The sequence below is a fragment of the Camponotus vicinus genome, unplaced genomic scaffold (genome assembly GCF_025532165.1).
Source record: "Camponotus vicinus isolate PSW18456_S1 unplaced genomic scaffold, iyCamVici1.0 SCAF_9, whole genome shotgun sequence".
Classification (NCBI taxonomy): Eukaryota; Metazoa; Arthropoda; class Insecta; order Hymenoptera; family Formicidae; genus Camponotus; species Camponotus vicinus.
In genome coordinates this window covers 14,766,777-14,780,869 of record NW_028141981.1, presented here as the reverse complement: position 1 = coordinate 14,780,869, position 14,093 = coordinate 14,766,777, and the positions used below count along the sequence as shown (strand labels likewise).

General features: G+C 36.0%; 1 protein-coding gene across 3 annotated transcripts in view; it reads left to right on the top strand.

The window, feature by feature from the left end:
* Positions 1 to 14,093, top strand: part of LOC145976969 (RNA binding protein fox-1 homolog 2) — a 252,944-nt gene that overhangs the window by 26,078 nt on the left and 212,773 nt on the right. The window contains exon 1 of one of the 3 annotated variants that reach the window (XM_083108552.1): positions 7,277 to 7,296. The exons of the other annotated variants lie outside the window; for them this stretch is intronic. Within the exon in view, the coding sequence (XP_082964678.1) occupies positions 7,294 to 7,296 (3 nt within the window). The 5' untranslated portion in view covers positions 7,277 to 7,293. Of the gene's footprint in view, positions 1 to 7,276; positions 7,297 to 14,093 lie in introns of those variants that run through there. 3 annotated transcript variants of the gene reach the window in all.

Sequence of the window (14,093 nt, the reverse complement as noted above, 5' to 3'; positions counted from 1 at the left end):
ATTTATCGCTCTCTTTTTAATAAAAACCTTAAAAGTGCTGAATTACTAACGATTGAATAATCATCCTTTCAAAATCGATAAGGAGAAATATATATGCAATCTCGAAATTAAATATGTAGTCGATAATATTTAAATCAGTAGGGCATAAAATATGTATATATAGACGCAGAGATATTGGCATGTTTTATTTAAATAACTGAATGCGTCTCTTTTAGAAATTATAGTATAATTATGTACACATCTCGCGAATTTCACGTTAAAGCGAAACGGATTTCCGATTGATTATCGACCACCCGTGTAATATCACTGAACAGTAGGAAGGGTAGATGAAATCAAGTACCGCGTTATATGTTCTCTTTCGTATCTTTCTTAGCTTCTTCTTCCCTTTCTTGCCACTATTCCACTTTCTTGTTGACTCTCTTTTTGTTGTGTCTCGTGATTACAAACTCCAGTTCTACCTTACTGTCAGTGCTCTTACAAGCACTTTGTCCGGGTGTTTGACGAGAAAGGAGAGGTTCTCTCTAATAAGTGCAGATTGAACAGACTTTATCCAATCTCTAAAGTTTTCTGTCTCGCGGAGCAGCCACTCAAGATTGCGTTGATTCGTTTGCTTCTTCTTCGCAAACTTAGATTCTCGATATACCTCTTTATTTTCGGCATTTGATTCGCCGCCCGTTTATCCGTTTTGAAGGACTTGAACGATTATCATCAATTTTGTTATCATAACGTAACCTTATTAAATTGTTAGAAAAAAATTTTATTTATAACAACTTCAATTATAAATTTGATACATTTAGACAAGAAGATTCTCTCTAAGAAATTTTTGGTGTTGTCTGAAATGATTTTTTTTTCTAAATTTAAAGGAATTTTTAATAAGGATTATTCATTGTCACATTATTAATTCATTTAAATTCAATAATTTTTATATCTTTTTGATATATTGCATTTGTTTTATAATTTTTTACTAAAATTACTGTACACATCGCATGAAAATGTAAGTGGATATTTATATAAAATTATCAGATTCTAAGCTTAAAAATAATATGACATTTGTAAGATTTTCCCTCTTCCAATTGTCCATCTTCACTTCGGTTTATCGGTTCCTACTCACACTACGAAAATACTTGGAAGTCTCCTTTCGAAGTATGCGGGTCAATACGATCAACAAAAGTATATAGCGAGCCTCCAGAGTGAAGATGGAACGAACTCCCCTTGACGCGCAACTTTTTCATCCTGCAGACGAGATCCTTTTGCAAGCAGTTAGGGCAGAAAACTATCGACTGGCTTTCCTTGTCGATAGTTGGCGATCCGTAATTCTCGGACGCTCTTACATCACGGAACTCACGATAGATACATAGATGGATTCGTATATTTGAGTGCACTTTGTCGTATACCTTCATATAAAATCAATATTGTCCGTATCGGCCCAGCGGAAATGAGAAAGTTATTATGACTTTAACTTAAGTTACTTTTTATTTCTTGCGTGTACTTGACGTAACAAAGTCCTTCCATAGTTGAAAGATTTGTCATTTAGATATGCATGTTAAAATTTTGACACATTTTCAGACACATAATTCTCGGGTAACACTAATATTTGAATGGCGACAAGGATACATTAGCTGTCGCGCATATCGTTCGAGAACCGATGATTCTTCAGACTGTCCCTCGGGCGAGATTCATTTCCATTAAAAAGGGGAACAACCGCGCATCCCTCGCTATCGCAGATATTAATGGTGTGTGAGATAATGAGATTTTCGTAATAATTGACACGTGCGCGAGGAGGGCCGACGAACTTGGAAATTAAATTTCTCTGGCGATCAGGAAAGGGCTGCCGCAATCGAGCGTCGCATCGATGTGAATGATAAGGGCCGACGGTTTCACGCCCTTGCAGCACTTACGTTATTACGGTGAAATCGGTTTTAGTAGTTTCACCTAACCGGCTTATCATTTTCCTTAATTTTCCACTGGTAAGAAGTTAATATATCTCTGTGAAGTTGGCCCCCTAATTTGAAAAAAAATATTAGAGCTCTGAGTGCTCCCTCCGAAGAGTCCATTTTAAAAAGAGTTCTGACATTTAAAGTAATGAAAATTCATTTGAAAAATCGAGGGACACAGAATTTTAATAATTTTTTTCATATTTAAAAAAATAGAAGCTATTTTCACAAAAGTAGTTAATGTGATATTGCTATTGTGATAAATGGAGAAAGATATGAATATATATTATCTCATCAACGCGAATGTGAATCTAATTCTTTTATGCAGCTTGAAAGTGAATATGAAATAAATCAGTTTGTAACTGTACGTATGCAATGTTACTCTAAAACAACTAATTATTAAAACTTTAATAAAACTGATATGCATGCAATTTACCTACATTATTTTTGTTAACAAAAATTAGCAATTTTTAGCGTAAATATTTAGAATTGAAAAATGTATCGAGAATCATATGTGAAGTTTTATTCTCGTTGAATGAAAAAAATATCAGTATCATATCTCAATTATTCGATATCGCGTAATCTCTTTCTCTTTTGTACATATAAGATGATATCATAATACCTACGAGTGCTTTTTATGATTAATACTTACTAATATGTGATCAGCTTTGTGCAATTTTTCGCAAAACGTTCATTATTACGTGCCAAGTAATGTAAATCGTGAATGTCATTTCACGAATCGTTCATAGATATGTCGTTAGACACTTCGACAAGCTTTTATCGTTCGATCCGGTTTTATCGCTGACATTTCCTTGGCTGTTGCCGCCGGTTAATGAAAGTGCAATTTAATGATTATAGTCCCATTAACAGAGAGATAAAGAAAGAGAGAGAGCCAGACAGACAGACAGAGAAAGAATCGTTAGACGTTGCAGAAAAGTCTGCATCTTCTGGTCCGGCATCGTTGAACGGAGCAAAGCGGATAGAAGATTCCTCGCTCGGAAATTTATTGCTCGCATACGACTGATACTCACCGACCGGTGAGAGGAATTATCTTATACAGACTTCGATAAAACGGCACCGTCTCCCCGGCGGTGGTGATAATCGAACTGCAGCTGCACCAATGGTATTAGTTGTCAGAACGTAAACTCGGTGAGTTAATGAGATTTGAGTTATTGAATTATTGAGATTCTTGATATTGAATTATTAAATATACCGTACGTGTGCTTGGCAAAATATTCGAAATAATGAAAATACAATATATATATCTTGGATAAAATAAGAGAAGAAGAAAATTCTTTTATTACAAAACTTTTATTACGATATTATTACGATATTATGCTATCTAGTATATTAATGTATTTGCCTCTGCGCAGAGATGCCAGATTCCGGCCTTTTGGTAGCATGCGGTAACATGGAGGGGATAATAGAAAGAGACAAAACATGATTCTCTCTCGCTCTTCTCTGTGAGAAAGCGAGAGAGAATCATGTTTTGTCTCTTTCTATCTTTTTATAGATGAGAGATTTATACAGGGTGTATCTGAAATGATGCACTAAACTTTAGGAGCGTATTCTAGAGGTCAAAATAAGACTTTTTTTTTTATGAACATGGGTCCACAAATGAATCCCCCTCCGAGCTAAAATTCAAAAATGTGTGAAATTGACCAAACACCCGCAACGCAAATTTATTTATCTCTCAAGAGAGGGTGATAGGTAACGTCAAAACCAAGGTCAAATAATTTTTTTCTAAAATACGGCCAATTTTCAATTTTTTCCCCAAACTTTAGGGGCCTCTAGCTCGGACGGGGGTTCATTTGCACCCGTTCATAGGAAAATAAAGTCTTATTTTGACCTCTAGAATACGCTCCTAAAGTTTAGTGCATCGTTTCAGATACACCCTGTATAAATCGGAGATATTTTGCTTTCTTTCTTTCTAACGTAAAAAATTATCATTTAAGCGAAACTTATATCTGCAAATTATAAAAAATAAATTTAATTTTTGTACGTAAGTGCTATTTTTTCATGTTTTGCTTTTTACAATTATTCAGAGTAACCAAGTATCATCTATTTCATAGGGGCGTTTAAGATGTAATGGGGTGTATGTTACACAGTGTAATAGATCCTTAAAACAAAGTGCTTTTTTCCTCTTCGTGTTAACTGGTTTGTGCAGGTATAGACAAGTGAAAATAAATCCTTTGAGTTCTTCCTCACGTAGCTCCTTCTTTTTTCCTCTTTCTCTTTTCCTCTCTCAAACGAGATTAATTGAACTCTCATGAATTGGTTCAATTTCCTGTTCAGAACATATCGATAAAATAAGTCGCGAGTTGTCAGTTATATTGTATAGTCATTCATTTCTTCGTTTCGTGGTGCATTGACAATTTTTCAAACTTTGCCCGTCACTCGAGGGAAATATTTATACCAAATATTTACGCCAAAATATAACGTTGTCATTGTAACGACAAATAAATCGAAATGAAATGGAATTTTTTATATCGCGTATTTCCATTTTTATTTTCTCACTTATTAGCCAATAACCATATATGATCCTATTATCTTGCGTTAAATGTGTTCGGAAGATTAAAATAACTCACATTTTACATAGTATTTTTTATTCTCACATAAAGTTGCTATTACGTTAAGAGCAATATCATTACCAAATATCGGGAATAACTGCAGCAATTTGCAAGATATTTTCCTCAGAAAAAAAACTGACTTTAAAAAAATCTTGACGCTTCATATGTTATATTATTGCAAACGAGAAACGATAAACCAACACGAATCTCGGCAAAATATGACGAAACTGAGGCTGTCGAACTTATTCTGAATTTAGCATTCACGTGAATCCAACATCGACAGTGTAATGGTACATACGCGAGTCACCCTTAATACAGGAGCAAGCTCGCTCATCTTTAATAAACGACACGAACGGAAATCCCGCGCTGAAAGGTGTACTTTTTCCGGCCAAGCGATTGCAAGCGCCGCGGTGCTCCAATACGATGCGAAGAGAGCTACTCTCGTAAATCTTTCCCTCTGACGGATTCGAAATAATATTCTTAGGATCGGGTTCGTTCAGACCCGCCGACAAGCGAGACCGACGGGTTCCCGGATGGAAGAAAACCTCATCTCGGGGCCCGATCCTCCGCACGGCCCTGCTCGACGATCTGTCGGTCTGTCGGTCTGTCGTGAGTGCGATGCATAATACCACGATGTCTGAAAGCACAGAGAACGCCTCTATTCCCACTCGACAGAGGCGGCTTTGTGCATTCCCTTAACTCACCCCCGCGCCTGTATGTTTCTCTCTTGACGACTACTCTCGCCGTCTCGGCCTCCGTATTGTACGTAAGCAAAGCTTCGTGCTTCGCATAAATCGCGATTCGCGAATGGCCGACTCGATAAAAATAATCTGACGTTATCGGTCGAGGAGCTCGTCCAGGTGCAAGACGTCCAGTGATTTATCCGCGCCCACGCATTCCGTCGAGATTCCGCTATTCTTTCCCTTTTAACCGGACGGTTGGAATTTACAGACATCCGAATGATTCCTAGAAGTATCGGGTAAAGTGATGACTTGGATTTAAAGCTAACGTTCCGTCAGTTAGAGATCTCTGTGTTTTTCGTTCGTGTATGATTCAAGAAATAACTTTTTATTTAAAGCGCGCTTTTCTCTCCTTCGTGCACGCGATTCGATTTAAATCGCCGTATTAATTCTTTAAATCGTAAATTCTTTATATCAGCGAGTGACGAATTATGATCCGATATTTTTCTAAAAGAGGCACAATTATTTCTAGCTTTGATCGATAAAATTTGTTGATTCCACTTGATTCTACTTCTACTTCTCGTGAAAATTGCCGACAAATAGAGTTTGTTTGCATTCCTGCAACGATCAGATCTAAGGTTTTTTCCCGGTAACATACGAATTGAAAAATCACATTATAAGCTTATTTGCGCTAATTGAAAGGACTGCCCGGCGCGGTTATACTTTTTCGAGTACAATGCAGATAAGCGTTCGTTAATTCGAACAAAGAGTCGGACGTTGTTAACGATACTCGGGTTTTGTAGGTAGGAATTTAATATGCGTACGCGACGGACATTTCCGCGAGTTGTTTTATCCGCCCGCATAACGCCAGCGCATGAATTTTGCAGCAACGTAATTATTTTTGCTTCTCTTCCAAATTACCGTCGATCTGGACGAGCGTGCGTGTCGGCAAAAATATTTTTAAAAGCGAGACGAGAATGCAATTGGCTTTTTCGAACTCCGTGTTTTGTGTGATAAACATGATATTCCGTAGATATTCCGTATCGTTCAACAGATTTTTACGTGCAATATCACTCATACGAGACAGAGCTTTTGTTAGTCATATCAATGTCACAAATTATTGTGAACAAATACACATTCATCCATTTAGTAAATCTTAGTTATTTCCCTTGTTGATCTAATCAATTTGCATAGAAATATCTGCCACAATCGCAGATAATATTTGTAAACTGCCAAATCGAGCGACATCTCTAATTAATCAGTGTAGAAATTATTTTTGGAAAAGAAAGTATATCATTATTACGTGAAATGTCAAATATAAAAAAAAAATGTTATTCGGTGATGTATAATGAACATCGTGCAAGCAGGTAATTAAAGAACACATTTCATCTAGCAAATATGCTAAAAATGAATTGTATTTAATGTTAAAATATTTGAAAACATGGTACATGCGATAATGGTATTTTACGATGCGAACGCATATTAACGCTTGAATAAAATAGTATTATTTGAATAAAGTATATTTTGGAGCGTATAATGTGAATTCAAATTATATATATATATATATATATATATATATAATATATATATATATATATATATATATATATATATATATATATTATATATATAATTAAAATTTGGAATTGCTCCATATATATATATAGAGCAATTCCAAATTTTAATTGATCATGACATTAATAAGTTGGTGATATTTCATCTCTTTCAGACCGGATACGACATGATAATTAGCATTCAGCCGCATCAATGTCGAATTGTAGTTTAATTCGCCGATCAGATTGGCGTACATTCGTATATGCAAAATGTATCGTGCAATCTAACGTTCCGCTGTATACTTGCAATATCTTGTTTCAAGAGCATAATTGGAAATGAATACTTGATCGTTTAGATTGCGAAGTTTGGAACCGTGCGCCGCGCCGTATTTCGACGAGAAGATTGAATTTCCGCCAAACTTGACGCTTTCCCTTCCTTGGAGATCTTTCGAGCTCGCGAAGATTATGAAATCGCGATCGACTTCTCAAGATTTTCGTCAGAGCTTACATTTATACATTTTGAAGTCTGTCAAGAACAAGAATTTTCGTTAATGTCATGGTATGGTGTATAAGCGTTATCGCTCAAGCATAACTGTACTTTTTCCAGTATTCTCTATCATGACAACATTATGAATTATTCGATATTGTGTTTTATCGCGATTATCATTGTCGAGACATTATCCTCATAGTAATCTTTTACGTTCCACATCAGTCTTACTGTATTTTTATTATTATCAGATCCATTATGTGCGCCTTCCGTGTTTTATTTTTCCGGAAATTAACGATACGATGTGTTATAGCCAGCGGGAAAGAGTAGTTTTATCGCCGGACCTAAATAATGTGATTTTTGTGAGATAACATATAGAAGAGAATACATGATTTTATCATATACGCATTTTTTCCCTTGTGTTATTTTGGAAAAAACCTAATATAACGTACAACACAAAAAGCGATTAATTAATTTTCCTGATTGTTTTTACACTAAAAGAGAGCCAATTATAATTACAAAAAATTATAGTTGAGATTTCTATTTTTATAGTTATTACTATAATGTTGATAATTATAACTTGTATGTTGATAATTATAACTTGTACGTAATAATAATAACTTTAAATATAATTGCCGCTAAAAATAACTATATATTTACCATAATTGCAACTATTCTTCTTTATCAGTTTATAAAATGATGTTAATATAATGGAATTCATGAAAGATATACTCGTAAAATTCACATCAATAATATAAATTTTAAAATTTAGAGTAAAATTAAGAATTTTATTATTATTTATTTTTTTGATATTAATTTATAGAGAAATAAATACAGACTTTTCTTCAAATATAATTTGCTACGTACAATTTATTTTAATTAAAAATACTGCTAACCTCGTTATTATAAACAAGTATCAGTATAAATTTTCGATAATTCCTAACTTGAATCGAATGAGGAGAAAATGGTGCATCCCCTCATTGTTCCGGCCCAAATCGATTGCAGGGCAATTCACAATGCAGTTGGTTAAATTCAATTTACAGAGTACTTGGAGTTTGAAAGAGGCAGGTGCTATTATCCGCTTCACCCTTGACTTCCTTTGTTTCCTCTTCTTCTTGTATTGTGCACAGGATAGTTTATGACGTTGTAAAAATTCGAAACGATGATTACTTTCAGGTCAAAAATGCAATCACTCATGGCGATTTTGACATAAAATAATGTAGATTATACTCACAACGACATTTATTAAGATGCATATACATTAATTGCAATGCAATGTCAAAACGAATCTAGAAACTAGAAACGTAGTAGTATATTTTTGTAGGTGTGGTATAATGAAATTTAATTGCATCGTACTTAACATGAAAAGAAAGAAAAAAGAAAGTAAAAGAGACTCTACCGATGAAATTAATCAATGACAAACAGTAATTCTGCGCGAAGAGTAGAAACTAACAAATTACTTTCTTAGATATGAGAGAGAGAAATGGTACATCGAAATTAATTTAATATTGCAAATTTATTTCATCCGTAGTAATAATATCACTCACTTTCCTAATAGCATGTGCTAATTATCTTTATTCATTATTTGCATATTAATTAAGTGCTTTTTGTTAGTCATATCACGCTCTCTTGCGTGCCAAGTTAATCGTCGCTTCGCAGAGAAGGTTGTTCGAATTCTCGCGTTATTGTTCCGTCAAACGCAGCTTTATTACGTTCCCTTAACATGATCGCGGAAGCAAAAGGACGCTGCGCTGCAGTTGGCGGAAGGAAAAATCTGGCCTTCGCGAGTGGCGAATCCGTTCGCATCGCAAAAGACATCTCAGAGGGTCCATTAACCCTCCTGTCGGCGGAGTAAACGGCAGAAGGGAAAAATAAACAGACGAGAGTCTCTAGGATGAAAGGGAAGGGAAAGAAAGATAGGGGGAGGGAGAGAGAGGGAGAGGGAGGAGAGGGAAACAGAGGGAGGAGGGAGAATCGAGGGTGGTGATGGCGTGTCTGGATATCGATCCTGGCTTCCGGGACGTTACCACCGTGCCCCAGCTTTCTACCCCATATACACTCGCTCCGTGCACGTATCTATAAACACTCGGCGCACACATATGCGCGCATCAGCACAGGTATGTTAGGAGTTAGGTGGAAAAGCCGCGCACACACACATCCCCGCGTTGAAAGACGCGCGGAGAACGTCTACGTGCAACGTCTGTGCCTGTGGTCTACGAACGCGCGGCATTACCGGAGAGCTTCTGGGAAAAGTCAATCCCTTTTTTAGGCCCTAGACATCCTCCTATCGCGTCCGTGAATTTTGCCGGAGCGTTGCGATCGAGTGAACTTTTCGATTATCGCGTGTTCTCACGCGTCATAAATCGCTTAATCGATTTTTGCAAGGACGTAATTCGTTCTTTATTGCCGCAATTTTTTTTCGCAACACATATAAATGCAAATTGCAATAATATTTAAATAGCAGTATCATGAATATCGTGCGCATGCATAATCGATAACGGCATATGTTCGACGAAAACATATCTACGTTGGAATTTTTTATTTTATTTTTATTATATTTTGATGTCGATTATTTAATTATAATAAATCACGTGTATACATATATATATATATAATTATTTAGAAATTCAAACGCTTGTGCAAGTTGCTCGCTATCATCGCTGGTCACGTGGTGCACCTCGTAAAGTAACATGTCACTTGGCTATTTACTCGTCTCAAAAACAGACTTTGAACATTCGCTACCACGTTTAACAAGTTGTACATACCGGTGACAGGCGCTAGAGTCTTGTCATCCTACCAACGTTAGTTACTGCTCGACTGTTTCCTGACTGGAACTTCTATCGGGTTACTCGTCCGTGACACGGTTAAACGAAGTTTAACTCTGAAGATGCTTTTCCGTGAATGCTTAATGCTAATTGTCCTCTGAGAAATTCTAGTCGAGTCGAACAACGAAGATCAGGTCCCGGTCTCTCGCGATATTGTTTTCTTAATCGTATGCCCCGACTGTCTTGTCCGATATCCTTGACAAGCGATAATTTGAAATTCAAGGATCCCTGTGTTGCATCCGTAAGCAGGGGACTCCCCTGTGCGATGGAAAGAAAACTTGATACGTTCGACAAATATACAAGTTACGACTAACTTTGTCAAAAGTGCGCCAACTTTGTAGTTTCACAGTTATAATTATTTTTATAAAATAAAATACTTTGCGAGTCTCTAGAAAAAAATTGATAACGATCACGCTTATAAAATATTTATATATTTTGATATATTTGATATAAATAATCTTTTCTCCAAATGCAATTAGTTTTATATCTCACCATTTGTGTAAAGAGAATATTTTTATCAAGGCAGGTGTTTCGTACACTTGATTTTTATAGAAAATATCGGACTGTATCGACACTTTCAGGAAATGTAATATCGGCAAATACTTATCATAGATTTGAGAGAATCGTTCAGAATGATAGGAAAACTTCATGTGTTCGACGCCCTGATTCGCTAGAAGAAATCGTTTTCTGACAGAAACAAAGAGGCAGAGAGAGAGAAAGAGAAACGGTAGCATCGATTTGGCACTTCGCCAAAGGAGTGTACTTTAATATCGCGTGACACTGAACGCAGATCTATATGTGAGCCAGGAAGAGGGAGGAGAATATCAGGAATACGTTGTCGCCGCGACGAGAGAACTTCTCATAGGCACAGACCGCGAGCATATCCCGTTCAAATATTACGTTTGCTATCGGCGATGCGCATTGACACTTGTTCGATCAATCGATGAAGCTGTCGTCGACGAATCACGGTTACTCGTAGAATATATTACTCGAAACGCGAGTATGTTGAAAACTGCAAGTGCCAGATGCATCGATACGCGAGCGTTTGCTTAAAGCGACTCTAGAAGCGACATGCTTAGAAAAGTGTCAACAACAGAAATAGCACGTTTGCGAAAAACAATATCTGAAAAAGAAAGAAGAAGATTAATATCGATCGCATTCCATGCAAAGAAATTTCTAAAATTTTTTAAATAATTTTTTTTTTTTTTTCATTAAAAAAGCTCGATATTGATTTTGAAGCATGGCGTATTGATTTTACTATACTCTATATTAATTCTGGCACCGTACAAATTTATATTTCGTGTCGAGTCTTCGCGGACTGGTGTGATTGGATAATTTATTTAATTAATTCTAACTATTATTCGAAAACACGGCGAGAATTGCTGCAAGTAATCAAGTCACGTTGACGTGCACGCGACGTTGTTGCGAACAATAACAAGGAAGAGAATTAGGTTACGATATATTAGCGTAGAATAATAACGCATAGTAACTAATTTCGAATAATTTCTATCTTTCTGCTCTCCAGTTTTGGTTCCTCGATACGACAAGGTGTATGCTATCGCACGTTCTCGTGGGACGATACACTAATAGAGATAAGTAATCAATATTTTATGCTCATTTGCGAACGAGTGAGTTTGTCTGCCGAACTTGCCAAGTCATTTAAAAATAAATGGAAATATAATTGGCGCGTTCTCTCTCGCTGTAACAATTTAGATAACGTCCTTATGTCCGCGTAGCAAATACATTTCCATGTTTCTATGAAATCGGGTTATGTAAAGTGTGTTATGTCGATGTGTGGAATATGTTATCTCTCGGAGAGAACGTATTAAAGGTTTAATCTATTATAACGGTAATTGCGAGTTGTGTGAATCGAGAAATAATATTAGAATTAATCTTCAAAACTAAAGTGCTTAATCAGTCACATACAATATACTTGAAATCAGAAGAAATGCAGATAAATTAGATTTGTTTTTTTACGCGCGAAAATTTATGTTTTCGTTTAGTAAAATTATGTAGAAAGAAAATATGAAAAAATATGAAATACAGTTTTATAAACATGTTGAAGTTTTTCTTCAGAAATTAATTACTAATTAGTTCTTTTTTAGAATTTTATATTTATGTTTGTAATTATAATTTGATTTAAAACGAAAAAAAATTATTTTTTATCCTCTTACATGAAACTATTAATTTTTTATATTTAATATTTTGACAATTAAATCACGTTTGAATAAATAATAAATATTTGGATGAGTGAAATAACTCGGAAATTATTACGCTTATAATACCCGCGCTTACCAAAAGGGAAATTTACAATTGACAATGCGCATTTATCGCTCGAATTGTACTAATTACTTACTACGTTAGTTCTGTCTTCTTAACTAGAAGTTTGCGTGCCACGTCTCTTCACTCGCGTAGTTTGGTTCGCAACTTGTATTCGTGTACGGCAAAAGTTGCGAGTTTCATACGAAGTTTCACTCTCCGACCCCCTTGCAAGATATGCAACTTATATCCGCTAAATTTGCAACAATGTTCGTAAATTTCTACGTAGGCCTATATACCGTTTCGCCGCAAGAGTTACGACGTGCTCGAAGGACGCCAGATTTATGGCAGGTCGAAGGAAGATTGTCGAGCTCTTCGTGCCAAGACCGCTCTTGGAGTTGCATTGATCTTAACTTCCCGTGTATGTACATTCTATGTAAATACAAGCACTCTCGAGAGAGCTACTTGTCAAATGTTATCTACATAAGGTAGACGGAGATGTATCACGATAAAGAAAACGCTTTAAAAGCCCCGTTTATAATGGAAATTTAAATGTAAATCTAAATCTCTTAAATATCTTTTTAGACCTTCTCAAAGATGTGTATAAATGTCATATCTGCATTAAGTGTACTTCATCTAATTTTAAGTAATAGATAGAGATAATGTACTGTATTTTATCTCATCTTACTATCTTTTCACTACAGAATATATATTTTTATAATTGAATGATTTGTATTTATATTTCAATACGTTGTAGTTTCTTATTTTATGTACCAGATACCTTATTTAGCTCCCTTAATCTCCATAAAGCTTGAATTATGATTCTCGGTGCTTCTCGTCGGATCTTGGAAAATATTTAATATCTCGCGTTTCATATATATTTCGCAATGCGCTTACTTAGACAATTGCAGAAACAGAAACGTATCTATCAACGCGACAAATAGCTTTGTGAGTGTTAAATACGCAATCTCTCGTCTTCTTTACCGTTAACAGGCTATCATCTTCGATTCTCCGATCTTGGCGTTCTTCACTTCTCGAGCGCTTTCCAATTTTTCTTCTCTCGTACTTGATTGAAGACTACTCCCTCACCTGCGTTCGGCGTCTCTTCGTTCGCGTTGCGATCGATTAATCGAAGGAGCAATGATAAGAGAGAGAGAGAGACACACACAGGCGCGGCAGGTCTCTCTTGGCTCGTTGCCAAAAACAAAAGTTTTGCGGTCACGGTGCACCGCCGCGGAAATTTTCGAGACGCGAATCGTACCGCAACATCCAAACTTTTCGCATACCTTTGAGTGTCGTTAATTTCGAGCATTTCGTGACTGTGCGCGCCCGTGTATCTTCGCAATTACGTATTGCCGGTTTAATGGCGACTGGGACGAACGGGACATACGTTTGCGGAAGCACAATTGAAAATTATTACGATGTAAATTCTCCTCGAAACATATATATACTATTATGAACTAGCTTTAACCGCAGTTCTCGAGGCGCATTTTCGACTACATGAGCGCAACACATTACCGCAGATGCGTAAATACATGACGCATGTCGATGTTTAAATGTACTCTGCCAAAGTCAGTCTTCTGTAATGAATAAGCTTCTGAGGATTGTTTGTTTCGAGAATTATCTTGAATCATGCACGATTGTGATTCGCAGTTATGATTGTCTAAACAAAGCGAAATGTTCGTTAATATATAATTATATATTCATATCAACGCATCGTCATCTATGAATAATTAGGCAATTTTATGTAATATATATATATATATATATATATTTTAGATTTTA